This window comes from Synchiropus splendidus, chromosome 11, assembly GCF_027744825.2.
Source record: "Synchiropus splendidus isolate RoL2022-P1 chromosome 11, RoL_Sspl_1.0, whole genome shotgun sequence".
Lineage (NCBI taxonomy): Eukaryota > Metazoa > Chordata > Actinopteri > Syngnathiformes > Callionymidae > Synchiropus > Synchiropus splendidus.
Window position 1 is genome coordinate 17,573,001 of NC_071344.1, and position 26,980 is coordinate 17,599,980.

A 26,980-nucleotide genomic window follows, 5' to 3' on the forward strand; every position below is an offset into this window, starting at 1 on the left:
TCTGCGAGTGCAAGATATTTCTCATTTCTCTGCAGACACCCTTTAAATAATTTGTTTAGAGATGTATTTGTTTCCAAAATATCACCCTTCTTTGCTGCCAGTGAAAGAAAGAAAATATCGGGGCACAGCACCAGCTGAGTTTCAGATGTTTATACTTCCTGCTCCAGCTTGCTCCAAACTCCTCCATGCAGAGATCCAGCAGTGTTTGTCCGACAGATTCTGAAGTCACACTGGTCACCACAGTCGGTGAGCTCATGTTGACTCACTGTAGAACACAATGGAGGCGTCAACATCAGACTCTTCACCAGTCACCAGGGTCATTGTTTCTGCGGCGAGTGCACCCAAAGTCCCTCTCTTCTTTCCTTCATCACACACTCCTCGTCTTTCCTCGCGGATCAAGACAGCGATTGTCTCAGCCCTCAGGATTCAAGCCTTTGATTGACAGATAACAGATGTTAACAGCGCCGTCCACTGTAGCCAGAGAAGGTAAACAGAGGCGGCCAATCAGACGCTCGCTGCGCAGCAGTCCGTCACGCTGATGGACCAAAGTGGCGACGCGCTGGCTGGCAGTTGCTTTCACCAGAAGTTCTCAGTTCGTTTGGAAAACAGGGTTTGAATAAAGTTGCCATCTGTCTGTCGAAGCACAGAATCACCTCGTAATTGAGCATTATAAAACCTGACTTGTTCACTGGTCCCTGAAGGCAACGGCAAGTCTGTTGTTAAACACAGAGGAGCAAACATATATTGTCGTGTTTTCATGGGAAGTTTGTTGATAAAGTGCAAGAACTAGAATAATGGACATAATTTGTCTTGTCAAAACTGCACATATATTTGTGAAAAATAGTGTTTACTAAATAGTTTACCGAAATACAATGCGGAAATTACAAGAAAATATTTAGGTCTCTTTCCTGTGCAAATAATAATCTGTTCAAGTGTGTATTTAATGAAAGAAGGATGAAGGAGTTCAGGAACCAGGTGCTAATAAAGGTGGAGGACTGACTGTGGCAACTGCTGCTGAGAACCCACCAAAGAAGTTTAACTCTCAGCCGTCATCCTTGCTCATGTTCCACTGGCCCTAGCTCTAGGGTTTCCACTTCACCATCTTGGACCTAGAACTTCAACTCTGATGGGAGGAGATGTCATGCTGCCCTCAGATCCTTGAACTTCAACAACTCCACTAAGATGGTAGAGGACTTGCACCCTCAGCAGCAGTCTGAGAGTCTGAGATCATCAGATTCCATGGCTGCACCACCAGGTACGGGGGCATTTTGGGGGGCTCAAGCCAGAAAAAGGAGCGCAGATCGGCGCTATCTATCTATCTATCTGTCTGTCTGTCTGTCTGTCTGTCTGTCTGTCTATCTATCTATCTATCTATCTATCTATCTATCTATCTATCTATCTATCTATCCATCCATCCATCCATCCATCCATCCATCCATCCATCCATCCATCCATCCATCCATCTATCTATCCTCTTCTGTCTTGTCCTGGCATCTACTTGTGTGACTCTCTCCTCAGTTTGACCGTGGCTCCATTTTGTCAGTTATTTCCACGGTCATCATGGGACTCATTTCTCCATTCAACTTTTAGATGCACTATGAGATGCTTCATTTCCTCCTTTATCTCGGCAGTTTTCTTTCTTTGCCTTTCACCTTTGCATTTTCTCCAACGTTCGGCCCACAAAAGTCATTATCGCAGGCTCCTCCTCCTAATCCGATGGTTTCTTCCGGCGGACTCACTTCCATGTTTTTATTTTGGATGTTTCCATCACAAGCTCTCTGAGTTTCAGACCGGCTCTCCCGAGATTTTCAGCAGGTCTGACTTGGCGAATATCTCGTCCACTGCCTTCGATGCTGGCAAACTAGCGAGGCGATACAGCAACATGTTTGTTTTGGATAAAAAGACATTCCGCTGCGATGATGCCGAGTCTACCTGCCAGACTTGACAAGTGTCAGTCTGCTTCCAAGCCTCCCGCTGGATGAAACGTTAGCACCTAGCTTACACTTTCAAAGTCTAGTTAAAGCAAGGTTTACCTTCAATTGTGATCTCTCTTCAGCCCAGCTGCAAGTTCTGGAGAAAAAAAAAGTCATGGGCTTTTCTGGTGCTTCAGGAAAGTTTCTGAGAAAACAGTGAGAGAGAAGTTAAACCGCAGCGATCCAGCTGAATGTCACTAACAATGAAAGTCCTCCCAAGGTAAATAAAGCCTTGTTGATGAAGATTAATGTTAAGACAGAGGGATTCAGACAGATGAAGCCGCATGTACAAAGGCCCGTTTATTCCAGACGAGATTGAAGGTGATGTGGCGGCGCAACAGAAAACAACCTTTTGTGCGATATTCACCGGCAACACTGGATTGTTGGGAGGAGATCAGGAGTGTCACAGTCCAGCGGCAGACAACAACGCTTCACCTGTCAGGGACAGAGTGCAGAATGAGGCTTTTTCGCTTCATATTTTCAGACTTTTGGAACTTGATGTAACTTGAGCTCTCCATTTGCTGGAGAGCCACCCTCACGGTTGGCCATTACCTCCTGGTGCCGCATGCATGACGGCGAGACAGAAGCCATGAATACAGAAGCCAGAATGAGCTTCCCTCTCGACGTGGGCGTTTGTGGCGCTGTCACATGTGAGCGAGCGCTTCTGAGCCAGGTGGAGTTGAAACTTTCACTCCGCTGGAGATGGATTTCCAGGTTGGGCTGGATTGTTTTGGAGCTAGTAAATGGAGAAATCTGAGGGTCCCTGATAGGACTGTCAGCGCTGCAGCCCGGGAATAAAAATGTACCAATCTGAGAGGGAGGTTGAAATGAGAGCGCCACAGTTGAAGACAGATTAGAGGTGATGCCAATCCAGCATCATGATTCGTCGGATTGAAATGTTTAAGATACAGACTTTAGTTTCTCCACCTCGCCTGCCCGAAGTGCATCAACAAAGACATAGCCAGTCACAGAAGAGGGCGATGGGCTGCCAGGTTGACCAAGTCAGCAGCATTTGGTCATTCCTCAGAAGAAATGGCCTCTTTAACCCATTTACTTTTGAGCTCATTCTAGTGACACATTCTCTCCAACACACTTCTCACTGGTAAGGTGTCAAATTGTCATGTGGACTTTTACGACCAAAGTTGCCAGCAGAGGTGGTTCTACAGGGGGGTCAAATGGGGCCAGTGGCCCTGCAGAAATCTCTCTAGCGACCCCTGTGAGCCGACAAAAAATGGCAACACACCAGCAGGAGAGGGACTGATGAGACTGGAGCGCAGTGAAGTCGACCTGCCTGACACTCCCCCGATTCAAGTCATTGCTATGAGTCATTTTCCTGTGTAGAGCGTCTTCCAAAACTACCATATCATGGATCTAGGTAGTAGCTGTCATGTGACTGTGTTCAGACACATTTTAATCCACACTTTTTATACTAGTTTGATTTGTGGTTCAGAGCAAATGTACGTAGAGTTGAGCAGTCACACGTTAATACACTCCGCGATCAAGCGGTTTTATGAGTGGGCCGAGTGTCAACATTATCTGTGGCACGATATGAAGACATTCAAATACACAAGAGGCTGGAAATGAAGACATTCAAATGGTGTTTGTAGCACGACGCTAGAACAGATTGCAAAAGAATGAAGCAAGGAAAAGTGTTTGGTCCCTTGATTTATGAGATTCATTTGCTCAAAGACTGAGCTCGATTTTCTCATGCTCAGATAACTGACTCCAAAAAGCAATAATCCTTTCCCGTCTCCAAAACAGCTTTTCTTAGTTATGGGTTTTTAGCTCTTTTTATCTCTAAGTATTGGCTCGCGACTCAAAGCAATGATGCTTGGAAAGCACAGCAGCAAGTGCCTCTGTGTGTTATTTGGATGCGCATTTCATTCCATCACCATTTGGTCTTGTTCTCACGCAGCACCAAAGACCCTGGTGTTAAAACACTGCTCTCTGAAGACACAAGGTGAGGTCCCTCGCTGTCACCCAAGTCAGAAATCGCTGAGCTAGTGACATGTCTCAGTTCATGGTCACCTTTTAAATCTTCTGTGTGTGTGTGATGAGCTTTTCATCAAACTGGTTCTTCATTGTTCTTTGTCCACGGCCTGTTGAGAACAGCCGACTTGTTGACAAGTCGGTTCTGATCCCCGGAGCTCAGAGACAATATCAGTGCTAAGTATTTTGGCAACGCAGCCCTTTCAGGCGTGACAGGTTTGTTCGGACCCGCTAAGTTATGGGAGCTGTCTGCTTGACGCGATGAAAGAAAGTGATTCAGCACATGCTCCCTTAATCTCCTTCCAGTGGTTCGTGCTTCTTCATGTTTGCGGCGCCGATTTTTGGCATCGTTTCTTTTTTCTTTTTTTCCTCCTGTCACTCCAGATCATTTCAGTGATCAGCTTGAAACATATCTCGGAGGAAAGCTGGACCCAGCGTTCCTCAGCTGCAGAGGCAGTTCTGGTTTCAGAGGTTAATGCAGGCCATGTTTGTTTGTCTGTCTGTCAGGAGGATTACGTAAAGCCAAGCTTGCAAATGAGGTGTGCCAAGGAAAGCTGATAAACAATATTCTGTCCCACATTGGCTTCACCTTTGGCCCTGTTTGCAGCTTTCAGGAGGAACGACTGTCGGGTTCCGTAATTCACAACTGAAGGAAGATCTGAGTCTGAGAATCTGAGGTTGACAGCTGGCTCTCACTGTAGACGTGGGGGCGCCGCGGTCCCTCCTTAGTGCAGGACCATCACTATCCATGAGGAGACTGGGGGGTTCAGGGCGTGGTCACACTACAGCCATGCTTTAGCATCAAGCACACAAACAGGTGGCGAGACCCGCTATGTGCCACGAGCTGCCCGTTCTCCGTCATGAAGTTTATCGATTCTATGCCAAACATAGTTGATGGATCCTGACAGCGGTGAAGGCTGAATGTTTGACGTGTTGAAAGAGGTAGGAGTTTGCCATTGTAGCCGTTCTTCATAGAGTGACGGAAAACTCCTTATTGTTACGTTATGCATTATTAGTCAAAGTACTGCTAACATTTACGTGATAAACAAAGTGCAGTGGTACCTCAGTTCTCGGCCACAATCCGTTCCAGACGGCCGTTCGAGAAGCGATTTGTTCGAAATCTGAATAGATTTTTCCCATTACAATGAATGGAAAAAGAAATAATGCGTTCCAAGCCTTAAAACACGCTTTTGTAGGAGTGAATGTAGAGCGTCTGCTGCAGGTGCGCTGTTCCTCTATGTGTGTGGCCGCTGCATGTGGGAGGGGTTGCCGAGTGAGTGACGTCTCTCCAGAAGTGAAGAGGTGCCCGGTGCGTGTCCAGCTCTGAATGTGCGCTTCTGTGCAGTTTGGCTGTGACAAAGTCATAAACCAAGTCACGCTCTGTCCCAGACTCGCCTCATCCCTGTCGGAGGTGTGGAGAGCGAGCACCTCCCCTGTGACACTCTACCACGGTCCAGTGTGGAGACAGGAAAGGTTTTACACCTCAATATGAAGAAAAAACAGTCAGTAAATGTAGCTAACGGGACACGTCTGCACACAGAGGCTGCGTTATACACAATAACAAAGCGCGTCATGGGTCAGCTGATTGCTGCGCGTACGTTGCCGTTTTTCCGGCTTTTTTCGGGGGCGTTCGAGTTCTGGATTTTCATTCGAAATCCGAAGCAAAAAAATCTCAAAATTTTTGTTCGAACTCAAAGACCGAGGTTCCACTGTATATGTGATATCACCGAAACTCATTGGGATCTGACGACAAAACCACCGAAGCAAAGAAACACAGAGCTCTGTGAAGGCATCGCTCCTCACAACGTGGTAACTGTTTTATTTCTACCTGGCAGGAAGTGGCTGCCACAGTTTGTACTGTAAACACGACTGCAAAAAGCACGCCAACCAAAAGTCGTATTTTCAGACAGAAGCTTTTAACTTTTCAAGATTCTCTGCGGAAGCTGTTATTAACATTCCATACGAATGTCACATGATCCAATTAATAAAGAGAGTCATGTTCGGGACGAAAGCCGACGACCTGGGGTCGTTTGTTTAAAGTTTTTGGTGAATACTCTGACAGCACCGTGATCCGTCCGCACGTGTTTAAACAGTGTGCTGGGATTCCGCCAAACAATTTCACCACTCCTAATTCATTTCGCAGCTTCCCCCTCGCTGCCACGCCTCGCACGTTTAATCTGCAACATGGTGCAATCCAGGGGGATCTGTGATCCAGGTTTTGTTCACTTTTAAACCATTTATTTAAAAATGCAAAGAGGTGGGATTGAGGATGATTTTAATTACGCCTGCACGGGCAAGTTCCTGTGACTCACTCTCAGGTGGATTTCTCCTGGTGGCACCTGAGGACTCCGGCAGTTGCAACTCTTTCTCATGAGAAGGTCTTGCACGTGAATCCTAGAAGGTTTATGTTTCATAAAAATATGATTTTGACGCTTAAATAATGCCACACCATGACCTTCACAGATGGGTCACATTTCTTCAGTACTAAGTCTGGCCCTCACAGTCCTTAGCAGCCCTGTAACCTCCGTAGACACAGACAAATCCATGAGCACACCCATCTTCCAGGACCTGGCATGGCTGCAGAAGATCACCTCTAGTCTCAAGAAGGCCCAGCGGTGGCTGTGTTTCTTCAGGGTCTTGAAGAAACGGAGTGACTCCTCCATCACTGTGCGGTTTGAAGCTGCAACCAAACAGGACAGAATCAGACTGCATCACATCTCTCTGCCCTCAGTCCAGGACTTGTACCCGACATGGACTCGATGGACTCCTCTCCTGGGCACATGGACTCTTAGAACTGCTTCCCGCTGTTTGGGGCCTCAGATCCCTCCAGACCAGAAGGCACCAGGGCAGCCTCTTCCCACCAGGAGTCACTGTGTGTGTGTGAAGACACAGTGTACAGAAACACTACAAGTACTTCTCCCTTATGTTCCTATAGTCGAGTATATCTGACCAGAGAGAGAACTGCCAGCACAGAACTCCATGGACGCGTGTTCACACTTGCTGACTAGTCACACCCCCGCTGGGTGCTTGCTGGAGGAGTCTGGGACTAAATCCAGACCTCCAGGTGGAGTCCGGGGCCAAAGACAGGTTCATTTATGTCCACATCTCGGATTTGTGAGCCAAACAGACCATGACCTGAGACGGAGAGAAAAGCTGGGCAGCTCCTTTGCAGCCGCTTCAAACACCTCTTACAAGGCTGCGACTAGTCAGCAGACCATTTCTGATCTTGAGTTCAAATCGATCCGATCGGCGTCGCTCACCTTTGAGTCTGGGAGCGACACGCCTCGTTGGACTGTCAGAGTTGCTATGGCGCTCCACAACGCTGATGAATAGCTCAACTTTCTGGGCTACTGGAGGCCTGTGTTTTTATTTGGATAAGCCAGTAAAGCATTAAAGTTGAGGGGATTAAACCGATCTTCTGTGGCTGAGCTTCTTGGCATTTCTTCTCTGAAACCAGCTCTCGCACGCGGCCTGTGAAACTCTTCATCTCAGCCCAGGTTTTGTTGCCTTTGTTGTCGCAGTCAACACCTCGTCCTGCACCACTTCCAATGGTCCTGGCTGCAAGAGCGAACCCGAAATCCAAGACATAAACAACCGTCTTACAGGTTTATGTTTGACTTCAATTTTGGATATTGCATTATCATCCAGCAGCATAAACACAAAGAGATTAAACTACTTTAATGCTTGTGCTAAAACTTTTATTTTGTTGCAGCCATTAAAGCGGATTTCAGACGAGGACTGCAGCATTTCCTCGATACTTCCAGCATCATTGAAGTCCCCTGTTTAATATGAGTTTATGGAACAATTAAAGTCAATGGCTCTGAATAATTCAGCGAGAGGACTGTGATGTTGGAGCCACCTTTGTGTTTGATCACATCCTGGCGGAGATGATGTAAAACTACAGCAGCAAAAGAAGTGGTCCAGAGCTCCCTCTGCTCCAGGGGAGTACAGCGGTGTCCTCAGTTACGACCCCCGGCGAGACGTCCGAACCTCCACCTCCCTGCCAGGGCCACTGTTACCAGCCTCAATCCAACACTTTCATCCACAGAAGTGCTCCATTTATAACCATTTTCCTGGACGTCAAGGACTCGGAATATAATTGGCTTATCTGCAACGCCTTCCAAATTCACTTCATTGAGATTTGCCAAGTGAGCGCTAATCCTTCTTTGATGAATATGGATTTCCATGAGACAGCGCTAATTCATTTTCCAGTGGCTGGACAAAAGCATCGGCCCCGCAGCACGAGAATCCGACAATTAAACAAAGGCCAGAATCCCTCTCAAATGAAGACGCTGAAATTCATATCGACACATCTCGGCTAAATTTGTTTTCAATGTGAACCTTTAGTATCTGTTTTAATGAGGGCACTCGAGAAACACCACGATGAAATTGTGTTTGTCACCCGCTGGCAGCTCATTTAAAAAGTTTCTTTTGGGAAGTAACCGTTGTCATCATCGGGCGTCCTCTGCCAGTCCCGTACGTCAGTCCTCCAGCGTGTCTCCAGCTCACAGGTTTGGGTCCCAGTTGAAGATGACATGTCGGACTGGGTAGGAGGCTTGTACCATGGCCACCATTGCCTCAGGCAGAAGCTTCTGGGTCAGTCTGGGTTCCTCTCCCGTGATTGTCTGAAGTGCAGGTGAGTCAAAGCTCTCAGGGCCTTGCACAGTTTTCTGCCTCACCATGACTGAGCTTATTTCAGGCACAGTTTACCATTAATAATGACGGACCCGAGCCAGGCGACAAAGCTTCGTGTCGATCAGCTTTGAGTTTAGTTCTTCAGTGAGGGGAACATGACATATTATAAAGTCTCATTTTCAGAGCTCAGTGAGTGGCGCTGTTGCTCAAAATATAATCATCAGAATAATCCCTCCAAGAGTGGCGTCTAGTGGTTTCTGAAAATGAGGCTTCATGAAGCTTCATTGCACCGTCACTGTCGTTTTTGAAACAATTTTTGGCACTTTCACATGAATGACCCAGAAGAGGCGGAGTCTCTTTCAAACTGTGCAACTCCCCATCTGTCCTCCAGCTGCCTGAGCCATCTTTTCAGGTGCCACTCCGCCAAGATGAGGAGTCCTCGCAAAGGTCCCTTGTGTCAGTGCTTGTACAGAACAACCTCTGATCCGGACAGTGGCGGACACAGCAGACTCAACAGACTCATCCGCAAAGCTGGTGATGTGGCGGGGGTGAAACAGGACTCCTTGGAGACGGTTATGGAGAGAAGGATGCTCCTGAAACTAAGGAGCATCCTGGACAACATCACCCACCCCCTCCATGAGCTCCTGCTCCAATACAGAAGCACATGGACCAACAGACCGACACTCCCCATCTCAAAGACCGAGCACCACAGGAGGTCCTTTCTTCCTGTGGCAATAAAACTGTACAATTCATCCTTGAAAAAACTACAGTGAAGGTTTCTTTGGCATGTCTTTTCTGTTCACTCTGTCCTTGAATATGCTTTTTCTTGCGCATTGTTTCTAAGCTCTTTTGTACTGCTTTTGCACTTTATAATAATATTTCTATTTTATTGTGATATGTTGGGAACAGAGGATTAATAGTTTTCTGACTCTGATGATTTCTGATTCTGAAAGCTCCCTGAAGAAGGTCTTGTATAGAACCCAGGCTTCAATGCCTTAGAAGAGCTCGAGGTTGTAAACGCACAGTTCATCTGGATATGGCTTCTACACGGTTGTGTCCGGGAGACACTGAGGTGACAAACCCCACCTCCCCTCCGACAAGCACAGGCTCTTTTTTTGGTCCCGCTCAGTTTGCGACCGGCCAGGAGGGGGCAGAGTAGCGTCCATGAGGGTGAAGGATCTCGACCACAGCCATCAATCAGGAGGTTGACTGAGAGCTACGCAGCTAACAAATTGCTAAGGAAGAGTAAAGACTCGGGAGAGCGACAGAAAGACTTTAGGAGCTTTAAAAATCAAAGTGAAACCAATTTCTCCTTGTGCCTAGATTTTAATGTTTCCTTGAAAGTGTCGGAAACAATTCTGAAAACACTTGTAGGAGGACCAGGTGGAGGAATTACAGCCATAAAACCTGAGAGCATCTGCGACTCCCGGCGCTTCTGAATATTGTCACGTAAGGGGACTTTGGGATTCTGACAGAAAAGCTTTCACAGGACAGGCAGGAGTCAAGTCTAGAAAGAGTCGCCTTGCACCGCGCTGCGGAGACACGAGGGCAAGGCAGGAGTCTGACGTGTCGAGCTCAGCGTTTACTTTAGATACAGTTACAAGAACGGTGTAATCGGGATGTGCAGCTCCGTGATACGACATGTTTGCAAGACTGAACCTGTTTACTGTTACTGTCAGGTATTTAAGCTTTAAACTAGTTTTAATCATCAGCCCGCATCCTGGAGAGAGAAGGCCTGCCATAAAACTGTCAGGAGGCAGTTGTATAGAGCCCCTGAAGGGAGTGTGCGTGTGCCAGCAGACAATAGCGTCCTGATGAATGTCGCAGTTTTATTGACCTCTTCCCAATAAACTCTCACAACGTCGGTCAAGCTATGACAACACAATTAGAGAGACGGATGAGTCTGGCCTGCAGACCAACGGTGTGAACTCGATGCAAAATCGTTGAGATGAATTCTTTCAATGTCTTCACATTCAGTTTAACGACAAACATCACGGCCTAACTAGTTTGTCCGTGTCCCCCGTTCAGGGAGTCAGATATGATCGCTGACTGTTCTTACACCTCCTGAGAAGATTAGCTTTTGTAAAGCTGTAAATACTTTCTGCGTGTGGAAAACCTGAACTCATCATGTTGGACATTTATGACTGCTGTCTTGCAGTTTAGGGGCTGAGAACCGAGCCCGCGAGCAGAAAGACTGAGGAACGTCCTGACCCCGAGGTCAGCGTGCTGTTGGTGGCTAGCATGTTTATGAGCTGCAACGTGTCATCATGAGTCTTAACTACAGTCATGGAAGCAAGTACACCCCTGCGACCAAAGAAATTGCTCATTAATCCTCCGACCTTCAGAGGACCCCAGGAGTTCACCCAAGCAGACCTGGAGAAGACCTTCAGCTGCCCAGGCTGGTCTCCACCTGGACCACAATGACATGAATTAGCCACACGGAGGAGATGCTCCGTCATGGTTGCTTTCATGTTCATCGTTGACAGTAAAGGCTTCACTGTTTGACCCATTCCCCTCTGCACTTCATGACCACTTCACATCACCAAGAAGGCAGGACTGCGTTGTTCTTCAGGTCAAAGAGCTCTGTGTCAGGAGTTTTGAAGCGGGGGCAGAGCCAAAAAAGAGCTTGACATCAGTAGTGATGTTTCAACTCGCGATCGCAGCGCTACCGTGTCGCTAGCTGAGAAGCTGCCTGGAGATCCAAAAGAAGCAGAAAGTCAAAAAACTGAGGGCATCACCGAACCAGGAGATGTACTCAAAAATGGAAATAAGTCCAACCAAAAGCGCCACCGAACTGGGCAGATCACGAATGAGGAATCTGAAAATAGAAATACAAAACACGATGCACAGGGAAAAACAAAATAAGAAACATGGTCGTCAAAACAAACTCACGAGGGACAAAACTAAAACAGGAAACATGCAGAGATCGGAAGCAAATAAAGAATACAAACAACAATAACTCAGGCACCAAGGAAAAACCAAGCGATCAGAAAAACATAGAGAGCGAGCGGATGAGGAGAACGATAGGTCGAAGTCAATACCTATAGACGAGTTGATTCGATCTGGCACCCAGTGCTGGAACCAAGGTGCTTGAGGAGGTGCGGATGATGATCTATAGATCAGTTCCAGCTGTGTGCCATATCCAAGAGGGAAGCTCCAACAAAGCAGGGAAGAGGGAGGAGGCGAAAACGGAGATGGTGCAAGATAAAGGCGAATCTTGGACAGCAGAGTGTGGGGACAAGAGATGAGACGAAATCCAGACAAGAAATCTGGAAGCGTCTTCCAGAGCTCAGCCGCCTCTTTTGACACTTACTATGGTTTTCCATGTATAGTAGCTGAGCCTATCTTTTCTACCTGAGATGGATCGATAACGCTTCCATGTCAGTAGTTGGCGCTCTTGGTTCAATACCATGTTGCTTGAGCAGGACTAGAAAGTCTTACAAAATATTGGATTTTGAAATGCTATTTCCCAACACCTTGTGAAATCTGGACCTTCATGTGGAAGTCTTCATAAAATATGGAAATGTCTTGGCTATTTTAGAGCCTGCTCAAAGGCACATTGTTTGCCAAGGTGTGTGAGCACAAGGAAGAACATTTAAAACACTGAATGATTTCACAAACTTGTTGGTACTGGAATGGTAGCCGATCAAAGCCTGTGTAGCTGCGGTGACATGTTCAAGAGGGAAGCAGTCATTCCATGAATGAGGGGAAGCAAACCATCACCTCAGAAGAGAAACTGGCGATGAAGTGGATGACGCAACGTGAAGCCGACAATGGTACGCAAGTAAAAAGCTACATAACATCAAAGTTGGGGGAGAAATATTACCGTATTTTCCAGACTAAAATGTGCATGTTTTTCTTGTTTGTTTTGTTTTTCAGTTTCAGAGACTTGTTTTCTTCTTCTTCATGTGTTTTTTTTGATTGGTGCGACTTAAACTCCTGAGCGACTTACAGTAGGAAAAATATACGGCGCCATCTATAGGCTCCAGAAACAAAGCCTGCAATGAGCACCAGAAGTAACTCATGTTTGACCACATGTGATGGACCAACCGAGTTCTGCAGACTTGCAGGTCAAATCTCGAGTCACGTGAGCAGAAGTGCCTCCAAATTTTCTCGTGCATCTCAGTCATTTCCAGGGTTGAAATAATGGCATCTCTGGTTAGAATGGTTAGAATGTGTGCGGCAGTTTCGGCTAGATGAAGCCTTCATGGAACGTGGCCAAAGTCGCGGCCTGCGATTGGACGGAAACAAGTGCGTGTGTGGATTTCTACCACGTCAGCAGATGGTTCTGAAGCAGGAGGCCGACCTCCCAGAATCCCTGTGTGTGTCTGTGTGTGTGCATGAACGTGTGTGTACACAGCAGGTCCCAGGAAGCGGGCGACAATTCCTGGCAGATTTGCTGGTTCAGTTACGGTTCTGCTCCACTAATGTGCAAGGCACACTCCGTTCCTCGTGTGCGTGCGTGTGTGTGTGTCGGCTCCCGCCCATGCTGGTGTCCACTGTCATTTTTTGACACTTGAAATCTTCATTTATTGAGTTAATTTAATCAAGGGCTGGAAATTTAAGGCAATTAAGTGAAGATGGATCTTCATCAGTGCAATTTTCAGCTGGAGTTCAGTGAATTATGTCTCTCTCGCTGCCTTCAGGGTGAAACTTGCAGGTCTGAAGCTACACTGCGGATCAGCGACAGTCGGACTTCACTGTTCGTCAGTGGAGGAAGGTCAGAACTGGGGAGTCACAGTTCTGATCAAGTTTCCAACACAAGCCTGAAAACTCTCCTCAACAGTCTGTGAAAATGAGGCAGTAGTCCATAACTTACGTGACAGTGACTCGTTGTGGAGCTTATTTAACCATACGTTTTAGCCTATGTTGACACGGGTGGAAAACACTAAAACTTCAAAACACAATCTCAGATTCTGACTTCAGGCGTTCGCATCAGTGGTCCTTGAATTCAACAACTTCCAGTGTCAGAAATGACGGTGAACTGCACAAAGAGCTTGGCTACAGAAATCCAGCTCCACTGTTTCCAGCAGAGAAACCAGGACAGACGCTTGCAGACCCTAAAACTACCAGCGACTTCATCAAGATCTTGATTTACATACTCTCCGATCGGCACAGTTGGATTTATGACAGGCTTCACTTCAGAAAGTGGATGTATTTTTCAGTGTTTGGACGGCCTCCAAACACACCACTGACAAGTTCGCTATCATCCAAACGCGACTGTGTCACAACATGCTTGTGTACATTTGATTTATGGGGGGGGGGGGGCAAATCCCAGAGAGGTTAACAGCGGTTGACTTCCAACTGAGACTCACCTGAGTAACAAAAGTATCACACTTTGTTTTTTATTATGAGATTTACCACAAATATAATGAACTTCATCTGGTTCCTTGCTTTTAAGCTCCTTCCAAATTCATCAGTTCTCACAAGAAAATTGTTTATGTTGTAGAATTTTCTCATTTAGGGGTTGAATAATGTGACTTTTTTTCAGTGGAAGCTACTCACGCAACCCTTTCGACAGCCACTGTTTCCACTTCCAAATAAGTAAATACAGTGCTACTTCGGTTTTCGAACGTCTTGGACTTGGAACAAATCGGAGTTCGAACAAAAAAATTGAGATTTATTTGCTTCAGACTTCAAACGAAAATCCAGAACTCGAACGCCCCTGAAAAAACCCAGAAAAAACACAATGTGCGCGGACCGATCAGCTGATCCACGACGCGCATGCAGACGTGTCCCGTAAGCTACATTTACTGACTGTTTTTTCTTCATACTGAGGTGTAAAACCTTTCCTGTCTCCGCACTGGACCGTGGTAGAGCGTCACAGGGGAGGTGCTCTCTCTCCACACCTCCGACAGGGATGAGGCGAGTCTGGGACAGAGCGTTACTTGGTTTATGACTTTGTCACAGCCAAACTGCACAGAAGCGCACATTCAGAGCTGGACACGCACCGGGCACCTCTTCACTTCTGGAGAGACGTCACTCACTCAGCAACCCCTCCCACATGCAGCGGCCACACAGGAGGAACAGCGCACCTGCAGCAGACACTCTACATTCACTCCTACAAAAGCCTATTTTAAGGCTTGGAACGCATTTTTTTTTTCCATTCATTGTCATGGGAAAAATCGATTCAGATTTCGAACAATTCACTCCTCGAACGGCCGTCTGGAACGGGTTGTGGTCGAGAACCGAGGTACCACTGTAATATTTAATAATAAATGGTCAAATATCCCAGCTGAAAATTCAGGTGACAATGCTCGGCTATTCTTCCTTAAACAACAAACTATAATGTAGTTACATATGAGTAACTGGGGTCAAACATTCCTGCATGTGATGTTCGGTGTCATGTTGGTAGTCATGACAACGAGTGAATCTCATCTGCAGAATACTGAAGCACAAGTCCATGCGGGGGGGGGTTCTCTGCAGCATTGTGTGGGGGGGGAACACCACACTAGTATTGCTCGGTCTTGCTCAAGTGTGTGCGAGTTCCCTGAATTGAAAATAAACTGCAGTTAACAATGAAAATAGAGCAGGAATGACTTGCTAGCTACAGTGCTAGCTCCTGCAGCACACTAACACAGCGTCGCTCCAGAGCAGATCCTCTAACTAAAGCAGGTCCTGCGGTGCAAAGGCTGTTTTTGTTTGACCCACAGTTGAGACGTGTTAAGTACACACACAGATTCTGGCCACACTGAGGCTCCCAGCTTTGCAAGACACTGATAAATCGTATTTTCTTCAGCCAGTAGGAGTTTGCAGACATTTAACAACGCACAAACCCTCGGAGCCTGTTCATCTCAGTGTGTGTGTGCGGATACAGTTTGTATCATGTGATTAGCTTTATCGCGCCTCATGTTGCTGCTGTAAAATGAATGGAAAACAATTGGAGAAAAAAAAGGTTACATATTTCCCAGCGGAGCTCTTATCACAAGGAAAACATGTCAAATTGTGGTGTCGCACACTGGCTGTGTGGTTCTGGAACGCCGATGATTCATTATCACACCAGTCACGGTCTTTGCCTACAGCTGAAACGCCTCAGCCAAGTTGCACTGTCCGACAGCAGAAATACAGAAGCAGCAAATCAGATGTTCACACCTGCAGCCGAGTATCTCACACCTGCACGACACGCCGACGCCTCATTATCTGGTTTTGTGAAGTTAAACAACAGATAACACAAATGTATGTAGAACCAGCAGCGCCACCGCAGGAGAAAAGTCGGCGGGAGAGGAGGCGACACAAACACCAAGATAAATTCCACAACCGACTCACAGGGCCTGTCATGGAAATTCTCTGACAAGTCTCCTCTGACATCCAGGTGGAGAAAAGTGAGTTGATAAAAGTGTAATTCTTGCTGTTGTGTGGGAGCACAAGGCCGATGAGTGTGGGATAAGAGGAGTGAAGGCATCTTTGTCTGGAAGTGAAGCAGACTTCAAGGTGGAATCAACACAAGAGGAGACGCTTGTCGGCCTTGAGCTGCAGGAACAAGCGCCTGCATTATCCTCATTCATAATGAAGCCACATCTGTGGAGACGTTTCTGCTCGTCTCGGCCTTTTCCAAAGATGTTTTTACCGGCAGTGTGATTTGTAAATAAACGTTCAAATCCAATCTGTGACGGCACATGACGGGAAAACTCAGGGTGACCAGACCATCGTCCAGAAAACATAAGGGAGTTGTGTGTGCAGCGGTTTCAAAAAGCAAACTTGTTTTTGCACGGTCTCTACAGCTGGGGGGCGCTCCTCCCCTTATTATTACACCCTGGCCAGACCCACTCTTGGGCCCAGATCAATGTCCAAGCTTGGCCCCTGGTGGGGAAACACCAGAGAAAAAGCAGGGAAATGAAAAATGAATGAAATAAAATAGAGTCATGGAGAGATGAGATCATAACAAGTCTTCAGAATTTCAGCCCAGAAAGGACAAGCAGGGTCTCTGCCATGACAGACGGAGCGAGGAGTCAACCCTCAGTTGGTGCCACAGATGTGGGCCGTAATAACTAAAACTTTGTCGTGGGTTTGTGTTCTTACTCCAGGAGAGACAACAGTAAAACCTACACTGGAGGTGCATCACTTGGGGGCCTCAGCAAGTGCACTGCAGTAAAGACCCATCTCATCATTTAGTTTTGAGGGACAAAGATGAGCATCACCCATCTAATCCAAAGGGGCAGTGGAGACCTGAAGCACAACTGAGTGTGTATTTAGAATTGGAGAAGTGAATGAATGAATGAAAACTGTTATCTTTTGTAGTATAGTTCACAAGGGGCTTCATAAATACATTCAAGGTACCCGCTTTTTCCACCTCTGACCTATACTGGCCTATAACAGCCCTCACACTTTGCTGCCCTCCTGTGCCCCCCAGATCTCACCTGAGCCCCCCCCCCCATCTCTCATATTAAAGGCAGCACCTGGGTCTAGATTACGGTGCTGTCTGGTTCAATGCTGTGGACTGGTCCTAAACAGCTGTCTTATGAGCTCCAGTACTAACTAGCGCCTCCAGAGATGAAAAATCGGAATCATCTTCCCTCAGGCTCCCAAAACCAGTCCAGAGTGGAGCCAGACAACATGTTGAGAGCGACTATGGCAGGTGGTTTTTGGGGTGCTCAGTAGTAGCACCAACTGGAGGAGCATGAGAACAATCGCAGATGGTGGGGGCTGCTCCTTCTAAGTCCAGCCCCCTCCACCCCCCGTCTCTAAACCGATCACATATTGTCCTCGTGGAGCGACTGCTAATGTTTGTTTTGCTCAACATGAATCGATGAAACAATGTCTGGAGAACATCACCTCACTAGCAGCCACGTGCCAGCCAAACCTCCTGCAAAGACAATGTGCTTAACGCCGTCGATTTAATGACCGCTCACAGCATGTGAATGTGGAAATTACACAGCGGGCTGAGGATCTGAAGCCGTGTTTGACTGCCAGACGTCGACGCGAGGGAGACAGATTTGCCGTCAGACGCTGTGGGCCTGCTGCTTTCCAGCAACACTCACGGAATAATTGTCGAGCGCGGTGGCGCACAAAGACGAAGTGACTGTGATGAGAAATGTTGTCTTGAAACAACCGATGGAATCACAAGTAACTGTGCGATAGTTCATATCCAAACCTGCACAAGAGACGTGCGTCTCCTGTTCAGAAAACTGATCAGAGAAACGTAGGGAGGGAGGCTGCACCAGTTCCTGACCCCGATCGCTCTTGTTTTATCAACACAGACTCAGAAGGGCACGAGTTTTACAAGCAAGCAGACGAGAGGAGGTAACAACAACAACAACCGTGACACACTAAACACAATCCCAGGGATGTGTGTGACTTCAAAAGTGCTCTCGCAGATCCACCTCCATAGAGTCGTCAAGGCCAGACACACACATTGTGTCAGAGAATTTACTGCATTCCAAATATTTAATAATAAATAGCACACAGCCTGAAACAGGTTAGATGTGAGCGCAGTGGAGCATCTATCAGACATGAATCTTAGCCTTGTAAACTATTATACCACTGCAACGCATGTCAACTGGATGAAATAGTCATTTTACTGAATAGTTTGATGCGAATTATTGATTGGAATATGAGAGTATTTTATCATAAATTCATTATATTTTATTCTGTTGTACTACCTTAGAAAATGTCTACTTATTTATTCATGGCTATAGAGCCAAACTGAAGGCAAACTAGTTGAATAATTCTATATATACAAAGATAACGGTACATATAGGTGAACATCAATGTATATATCTATTTTGATTCCAAATTTCATCATAACACAATCATGACAATATTTAAGAACTCCAGGTCCCGTGATATGTGGAGACTGTCTATAGCCGTGAGGAGCAGGGGGACTTCAGAAGGCTGCTCCTCTACACACACACACGCACACACGCACACGCACACGCACGCACACACACACACACACACACACACACACACACACACACACACACACACACACACACACACCCTTCCTGGCCTCTAGCTGGAGTCCGGCTGTTAGCGGTGAGTTAACTAGAGTCATTTCTCTTCACTACGAAACTTCATCTGCTTCCACTGACTCCCTGTCCCTCAGCAATAAATGACAACTGACAGCAACAGAACAGAAAAGACATTTTACTCCACAAAACCAAAGTCAGAGCCAGACGATCTGAGATAAGGGACACTTGTCAGCTGTTCAAGGTCTTCATCAAGATCCATGAAAACAATCGGCTCTTCATCCTAAATGCAAACAACATCACTTCAAGGCCAATCTGTTGAAGTGTGTGTCTAGGAGAAGGCAGAGCTCTGGTGGAAGACGCACCACTGTGTCCAGATCTGGACCAAGTGGAGGCCACAGAGAGAGCGTTGGGGCAAGAATGGGTCACTATAATCGAGAAGTCCTAAAGAACAGGAGGCAAGACCCACAAACACTCACCACGACTCATCCATCAAACCAGAGTGAGAGGTGTAAATTGGCTGTGAATGAATCAGGGACACATTGAGCCTCAGGGCAGAAGGAAAAACAGCATATATATTTTTTAACAAGTCGAGCAGCATCACATGTCTGCAGACCATATATTAAATCAAGAAATGACTAGAGGCAGGACAGAAGGTGGTGATGCAGGAAGTGTGTTTTTAAAAAATAGATCATGATATAAGTGAAGTCTTACTTTACTCTTTAGCACATGTTGAGACTCTGGAGTCAGAGATGAAGATACTGAGGTTGTCAGTGAGGGAGAAGTTAGAAGAAAAGGTTAGGGAGGGCAGATGGTTAGTGGAGAGGAGTGACAGAGATGGAGCAAGAAGGTTGGAGATGAAGAGGAGGAAGGCGACAAGCAAAGTCTTGGTCACGGTGATATGCAGAGCTCTTGGGGGTTGAAACACATGCAGCGTGCATGGATGTATCAAACAGTAGAGTCTGCCCATAGGCAAAAACTGCAGCTTTCAGACGTGGAAATGAAAGTCAGTGAGACATGAACGCTCCGTCACGTGTTTGACCAGAGGACGGCGGCGGCGGGGCTGGCGCCTGCAGGTGGTGGTGGTTCCCCGTGTGCAGCCACTCTTGTGACAGGTTTTCAAATATTGCAGCCGTTGAAAAAGGAGACTCTGATTTTAAACAGATTTGTGAATGAACACATGAACGAGCTGACAGAGGTCTCCTCCTCGCCACACTCTTTGCATCGAAATCAGCGAAGCAACTCTCTCATGTAAAATGAACTGGATACAAGCAACAGCTACCACAGCTGTGCTAATGGTGACGTTAAAGAAACATACTCAAACTAAGGTCATGAGCTGCTCAACTCATCTGACTAGCCAGATGAACGTTAAAGAGCAAAAGAAAGACCAACAGGAGTCTAAACGATCAAGAACTGCAACAGCAGCAGTCGGGAAAATACCTCATTTAACTCTCACAGACTCACATGACGGAGCACACACGCCCAAGCATCACGTTCCGAAACAACTTCAGCTGCTGAAATATCAATAGAAAAAAACGTATGATCTGGTTCTATTCCTCCCTGACAGGCGCACAGCAGAGACTTTACCAATACAATAGCGCCATCTGCTGGCAAAAGGTGGGAGGCAGAAGATGTGTGGGACAATATGCTTTAAAATGTTGCATCAGCCATGAATTAAATGAATATTCATGAACAAATAAACCAAGTTCAATTTGTAATGTATCGCTCTACAAGTACTTTGAATGCGCACAGAGGAAAAAAAGAAATCAACAGACGTCAGAAGAAGCAGGACAGAGTAGCTGTATAAAGTGGGTGGGAAAGGAAGAGAGAGGGTAGACAATGATGGAGGTGAAGAAGAGAGTGTCGGCAGGACGGAAGGACACAGCTGTGTCATCACCAAGCTGTCTCTGTAGCAGGTCCAATCCTAAACACAAAGAGACAGAGATAAACAACCTGAGTATGGTAGTAGAAACTAAGTGATCAAAATCTGTTTTAAAAAATGTGGATGAGAAAATATATTATTATAAATATTTTTGTGTCATAACAGTATGAAAGGCTTGAAAACAGCAACCACACCAGGTATATTTCAGAAACGTGTCACCTTCGATGCGCAAGTCTTTATCAGGTCTGGTGCGCAGGTGTGGAGCCAAGACCTTCAATAGAGACCGGACCATGTCCAGTCCGACTCCTGGGCACTGCATCTGTAAAAACAGAGGAGTGACAGGTGGAGAAGATGCAGTCTGGCACACGTGTCAAACCTCTTACCTTGCGTTTCAGGAGATGAGAGAAAAGATCATGTGGATGAGAATCCGCCCTTCACACAGTCAGCGCTGCGCTCTCATCACACTGTCTCAACTTTATTTTTCCTCCCACCACAGAACCCAACGTCGTGTTTACAAACCCAGAATTTATTTTTCCTCCCACCACAGAACCCAACATGGCGCTTACAAACCCAGAATTGAAACAAACCATGCCCGTTGATTTTGGCGGTATGTGAAGCACAAAGGAACTCGACAGCAGCACTTCCAGCATTAACAGAGCAAATCGGAGTTTCCAAAGCGTTTGGACGGGAGTACAAACAATCCAGTCAAAATACAGACACACACTGATTTAAGATCACTGCTCCCATGTTAGTGAAGCTGAAGGGACTGAAATTTAACAGATAACACTTCAGAGTTGCTTCACAGAGAAGTAAAGTAACATGAATCAGAAGAGTGGCTTTCATGTTGACGGGCGGTTTTCACGTTTTCATCTCAACACATCGGGGCAATGGTGACCAAACCTAAGGGGTTTATACCGAGGCCACAAGGGAGAAGTGCTGCTAAATTGTTTTCACACCTGCTGACACTGTGTACTGCTCAGTATTTCAGGGTCCAGTATTAGCTTTCACAGCTGCGATAACTCATGACAGAAATCCAATCTCAAGTGTTCATCCGACTGTAATCCTCAAAATCAATGAGGTCGGAAAACCTCACTTATCTGAATCAGTTGACCTCAGTCGTGATCATTTAACAGACGAGTCAGAAGACAAAGGTCTCAAACCACCAACAGAGGGCGCTTTTCATCACTTCAACACAAGTCAATAACAAAGACGTAGAGGACTTTTATGTCAACGCAGGATCAGGTCTCAGGAGCTACCAGGAGAATCAAGTGCCCTGGTTTGTGTTTCTGTCAATAAACAATCACATCGCTGAGAAGACTTCATGAAAAACGATGAGATTTTGAGACATTAAAGTGAAATTCCAGAGAATTTAGACGGAGACTGAGACGGCGCTAATCACGGACACCGTCTTGCAAGCGAGGGTTAAAGACCGTCACTCCCAGTGCTTTAAGGATACAAACATTGTACAATCTTTAAGAAAAACGTTTCACATTGAGTGTGCTCAGTCGGTCACCGGGAAACAGTTCATTCCGTGATGACTCGTCCGTGTCTCCTCAGTAGAACCTCTTGTTTCGCTCCTGTCTCTTCTGGAAGACCACAGCTCCCACCACGGCGCACACCACGATGCCCAGCAGGGCGCAAAGCAGCAGGAGGAAGACCTTCCAGCCTGTGAGCGGCGTGCCACGGAAGTTTCCAGTGGGATCGTCAATGTTGTCTGGAAAGAGAGTCGGACCATGAAAACCAACGACTGAAACCTCCGCTAGCTCTTCAGATGTTGCAACTGAAATCCATCCTGGCTGGACTCTAATACCGAGCGTGACCCCAATTCTGTCATTCTAGGGTTGATAGAATGACACACACCAAAGTGGTCACAGTGGTACCAGCCCGATCTTTCATATGTGCTCAGAGATGGAACACAAAACTCCATCCCCGATCACATGCAAGTACACGATCTGCTTCAATATTCTATTGCGCTCAGAACAACATGACGCCACTGTGACATCTGAGATCCCTCCCACTATCTCTAAATCCTGTCAGACCTTTAGGCGACTTCAGAAGACTGACGCTGGGCTCGATCTTGGTCCAGTCCTGGTTCTCCTCCTCTGCCGTGTGTTCCACCATCAGCTGGTAGAGCTTCATGGAGATGATGTCGTGGTTATCTGATGGAAATCAGAGTCAATTATCCGTTTTTGACCGAGCAACCTTGCATGATGTCATCATTGGAGACTGAGTCGAGACGAAAACAGTCTGACCAAATCTCTCATTGCTCTTTATAAGCAGCAGAGCAGCATCCTTGGGAGAAACTAGTGTTGTAGCGGAGAGCACCCACCGCAAGATCGAGTCAAAACTGAGAACTGTGCATACAGAGACCAAGTCCAAAACTGAGACAAACTACTTGTTTGCTTTTCAGTTCCTCATTTATTTAAAAAAAATGACTGTGGTCTCTTGTGTAGTAAGAAATAAATGTGTTAATGACTTGTACCCTGGATTCACCAACTATACTCGCACAATCCATGCAGAATCACGTGCATTATTCTCAGCAAAAGAAAAGGTTTCTGCAACTGCCACTGACCGGATAGATCTCCTGTGGTGGCAGAGGCGCCGAAGAAATACCCAGTTGGAAGACGCACGCCGCCAATATCGATGCATTCTTTCCACTCGTTCTTGTCCTCCACGTCCACCATCACCTGGAGGAGAAAAGGATGCTTTGAAAAACCAAAGATAGTTTGGAAGCTTTTCGGACATGAACTGTACCATATATGTTATACACAGTTTCTTCTAAAACTGGACTCACTTTGGCAATGATCTACTTTCCTGCTCAGACCTACAACAGTGTCAAGTGAATATCTTGGACATGAGATGTTCAGACTGTTGATCAGGTTTGACTTTCAGAACTTAGTGAAACTACTGCACGGAATAACTCAGAGATTTTTTAACAGCAAACAACCCCAAAGTAAACACTGTTAATAAACTCTTACTCTGGAACAATGACTGCACAGACAGGAAGAATCACTAGATGAATTCACATTTAAAGATTTGATCTCTGTCGTCCTCTTGAGATCAGATATAAAAATGGCCGTAAGAGACTTTTTAAATCAGTAAAATGGAGACAGACGTACGGTGAGTCTGCCTTTGGAGTAACGGATGGCGAGGTACGTGTCGTGATCCTTGTTACGGATCTCAGCAGAGCAGCCACCCAGCTCTGTCCGGCGGCCATCCATGCCGTGGTCGTACCTCAGGGAGCCGTTGTTGACCATGGCTGAAATGTACGGGAAAGACCTCTGGAGACAGAGAGACAACAGTCAAGTTCTGGCTGGACTCAAGTTCTGGAGTGATGAAATGACAAACGAGTGAGATGAAATGATGAAGTTCACATTCCATCGTTGCCATGGAGACTGGGTCTTATGAGAGGTCAATTAAAGATTGGTTGGAATGCTGTGATGCGAACAGGCTTCCACAACGAATAACAGCAAGGACCTAAGATGAGCTTTGAGATACACCAAATAAACATGACGTTACACGGTGACTCGTCGACACAGCCTCACAATGTCAACATGCATTCCAATACCGGAACAAACGAAACAATATTGGCTGGATGGAAACATGCCGGCGAGAGAACCGGAGCCACCACTCACGTCAGTCGCATCATCGTTAGAGTAAGTATCTACAAAAACTGCCAGCCCGTGGAAGATGGCATTGTTGGTAAAGACGGGTCCTGTGGAGAAACAAGCAGGTCAGTCACGCAGCGTCAACTTACATCCATGCCATGGAGGTCATTGCGGAAGGTGTCCAAAAAAATAGACAGGCCAAGAAACTTTTCCTGGTTTCCAAAGACCGGGCCTAGAGTGGAGGCAGAGGGAACGTGAGCTCACAGCAGGGGAGGCAGCGGCAGCCCGGAATACGTGACAAACACGGCAACAATTGAAGGAATTCTCAGAGGAAAATTGGATTAGAAATCAGCAGTAACAACTTCATAATCCAAATGTTGTGATTTAATTTTACAACATCAGCATCTTGATAGAGAACTTTGAGGCCACCTAAATTTTCAATTTCCTTCCTCAAGGTCACTTATTTTCAGCATTTTCTCTTAAAATTAGAGCTCATTTTTTAACTTCTTTCGATGTTGAATATGATATTTAATTTGATTTTCATAGCTAACGGAGCTCACAAGTATCTTGGGGTCCTGTTCACAAGTGAGAGAACATCAGAGTAGAACTACTGCTCCTCCAAGACTAGTGAGGTGTTCACCTGGGAGGAGGTCAGAAGGGAGACCCAGGACAAACTGGAGATATCGTGTCTCTCAGATGAACACCTCTGTATTTTCCCAGAACTTTCTCCTGTTCTGTGGAAACATGTGACCTCACCTCAGATGAGCGGTGGACATGGATGAATGAAGGATCACAGTTTTGAAAAGTGACAATTAAACAATAATTACTTCTCCAAGGCAACAACATTCTCACTGACTGAAAAGTAAAGCTGAGCAAACAGAACATCAAGCATTTAAGTGGCATCTGTTTTAAGATGTACTGACTGTGAATTTACAGTGACGTTCTCACAACTGTCAATAGAAAGAATTAAGGAATTCCACGGCAGCGAAAGTTAAGAAACCATGCAACTTTACCAGGATGCAGTCTGTCTTTGGTGTACCAGATGGCAATTCCATCTCCGTGGAGAGTCTTCTTTCCGGCTCCGTGAACTTTAAACTGCACGTGCATCTCCCAGTCTTTCAGGAAACAAGGCTGTGCAACACACAAGCACTTACATTTATTGATAGGAAGGAAATGGAAATGCTGTCTGCTGCTCTCATTCAGAGACAAATAGGTTGATAAAAACAGGCACAACGAGATTATTGGAAACCGTGCTTGCCTTGCCTTTTGAGTTGACATCGCAAAACAACACAGAAAACACATCTTCTCACCACAGTATTCCAGATGGATCCCTGCTTGCTCCTCTCATCTGGAGTTAGTCTGACATACGAGCTTGTCACCAAAGTGCTGCCAGAGAAGTCCCACTGACTCGAGGGGCTGCTTCCAACACCTGCAGGAGAAGAGAAGGGTTTGAAAGGGTTCAAAGGGTACATTTTTGACTTCATTAATATCACAAGTAGCTGCTATGCAATGTAGTAGATATGCAGACATGAAGAGACTTTTACTACTGCCACCACCATCTTTGTAAAATGAAATAAATGTAATGTGTTAAAGGAAATTAATTCACCATGACACATTCATAACCTCTCACGAAGCCAGGGCTGACAACGGGAAGCAGAAACGTGAACTATTTCAGAGTAATTACCGCGCTCCGGCGCTGTTGTAACATTAAGCTTGATATTTCATTGAACTGAGTCATGTATAATAACGAATTATTGCGGACACAAGTTTGCGCTGAAGATGTTCCGATAACGACCGTTAGGCGCTTATTTAGATACAAACACGCATTTTCCCAAGTGGAACTATTCTTTTTATTATTACATTCGTCCAACATTTAAAACAAATAACTTCAAATACCATATTGTCGTCACACCCTTTCAAACCAGGAAACCCACAAATGCTGGGTCGCAGCTGCCACAGGACGTAAACCAAACATCTGGCGCACCAGTTCTGCATTTTTCATATAACACACGACACAACGTTTCTGTGGCTAAATAAAAAGCGCCTTGGGTTTTAAGTGTTTAGCAAGTTCCGCGACTGCGCTGGGGCAGTCTTACCTTGGTACGGTTTCATCAACGAATGTTCTCTTTTAAGATGTTCCGGGTTTCCGTCGGTTATATCTCCTCTCACTTGCACTGAAGCAAAGGCCAAACAGATAATGGTGGTGATGAAATCGGACCTTAAACCACCCATTTTGATGAGACAGCTCAGGGTAGAAAGTCGCAGACAAACAAAACTACATGAATCGAAGAGGTCCTGGTACTCATTTCCTCCGGGTAGAAACTACATATTTTGAAGTTTCAGTCGTCAAATTCTATAACAAAAATGGGAGTCACACTTAAATGTTAACTTCATAAATCCTCATATATCATTTGAATTGAATATAGAACTATTAGAGAGATGAATGAACGTATTTAATGTCGCATTTAAAGAAATTTAATAAGGCAATTACCACGTTTCTGCACGGAACCTATTTTCACAAGGATCCAGCTGCAACAGCCAATCGGTGGGCAGCACATCGCCAATTGAGCCAATCAGAAAGCAAGCTGTAGTTCCTGTTATATTCCACTTGGTGACGACAGACGGTGGCAAATAAACAGAGCGCCAGTTCTTCCACCGACTTGCATCGTTCATTAATGGGTTTTATCTGTCAAAAACTAAGACATGATTTACATACAGACACCCCAACACAAACAGCAGGAATGCGGAGAACAAATAACTGATGATGACCACTATATAACCGGGGATCGTGAGATAGTGTGGGTGAAGAATTAAAAAAGAGCAAATGTAAACATCTTCAGTGCAAATATTACAAGATTAAATCCGAATAGAATGAGCAGCAATGAACCAAAGAAAATCAGCAACAATACAATATGAAGTAATTAAATAACAATAATAATAATAATAATAATAATAATAATAATAATAATAATAATAATAATAATA

The 26,980-nt window shown here is 45.8% G+C and overlaps 1 protein-coding gene across 2 annotated transcripts; it reads right to left on the reverse strand.

Annotated features, from left to right (window-relative positions):
• Positions 1–18,743: 18,743 nt before the first annotated feature.
• On the reverse strand, positions 18,744–26,296 carry lman2 (lectin, mannose-binding 2). Of its 2 annotated transcripts, none has more exons than XM_053879129.1 (9): positions 26,092–26,296; positions 25,306–25,424; positions 25,009–25,126; positions 24,023–24,102; positions 23,507–23,668; positions 22,960–23,074; positions 22,427–22,546; positions 20,607–22,101; positions 18,744–20,429 (listed from the first exon to the last, which is right to left on the reverse strand). In XM_053879129.1, the coding sequence occupies exons 1-8, from the start codon at positions 26,225–26,227 to the stop codon at positions 21,941–21,943; spliced, it is 1,011 nt and encodes a 336-aa protein (XP_053735104.1). In that variant the 5' UTR covers positions 26,228–26,296; the 3' UTR covers positions 18,744–20,429; positions 20,607–21,940. The 2 variants fall into 2 exon arrangements, with proteins under 2 accessions (XP_053735104.1, XP_053735103.1); XM_053879128.1 differs by lacking the exon at positions 24,023–24,102 and adding an exon at positions 24,145–24,227 and having other exon boundaries at positions 18,749–20,429.
• Between the last annotated feature and the right edge of the window lie 684 nt (positions 26,297–26,980).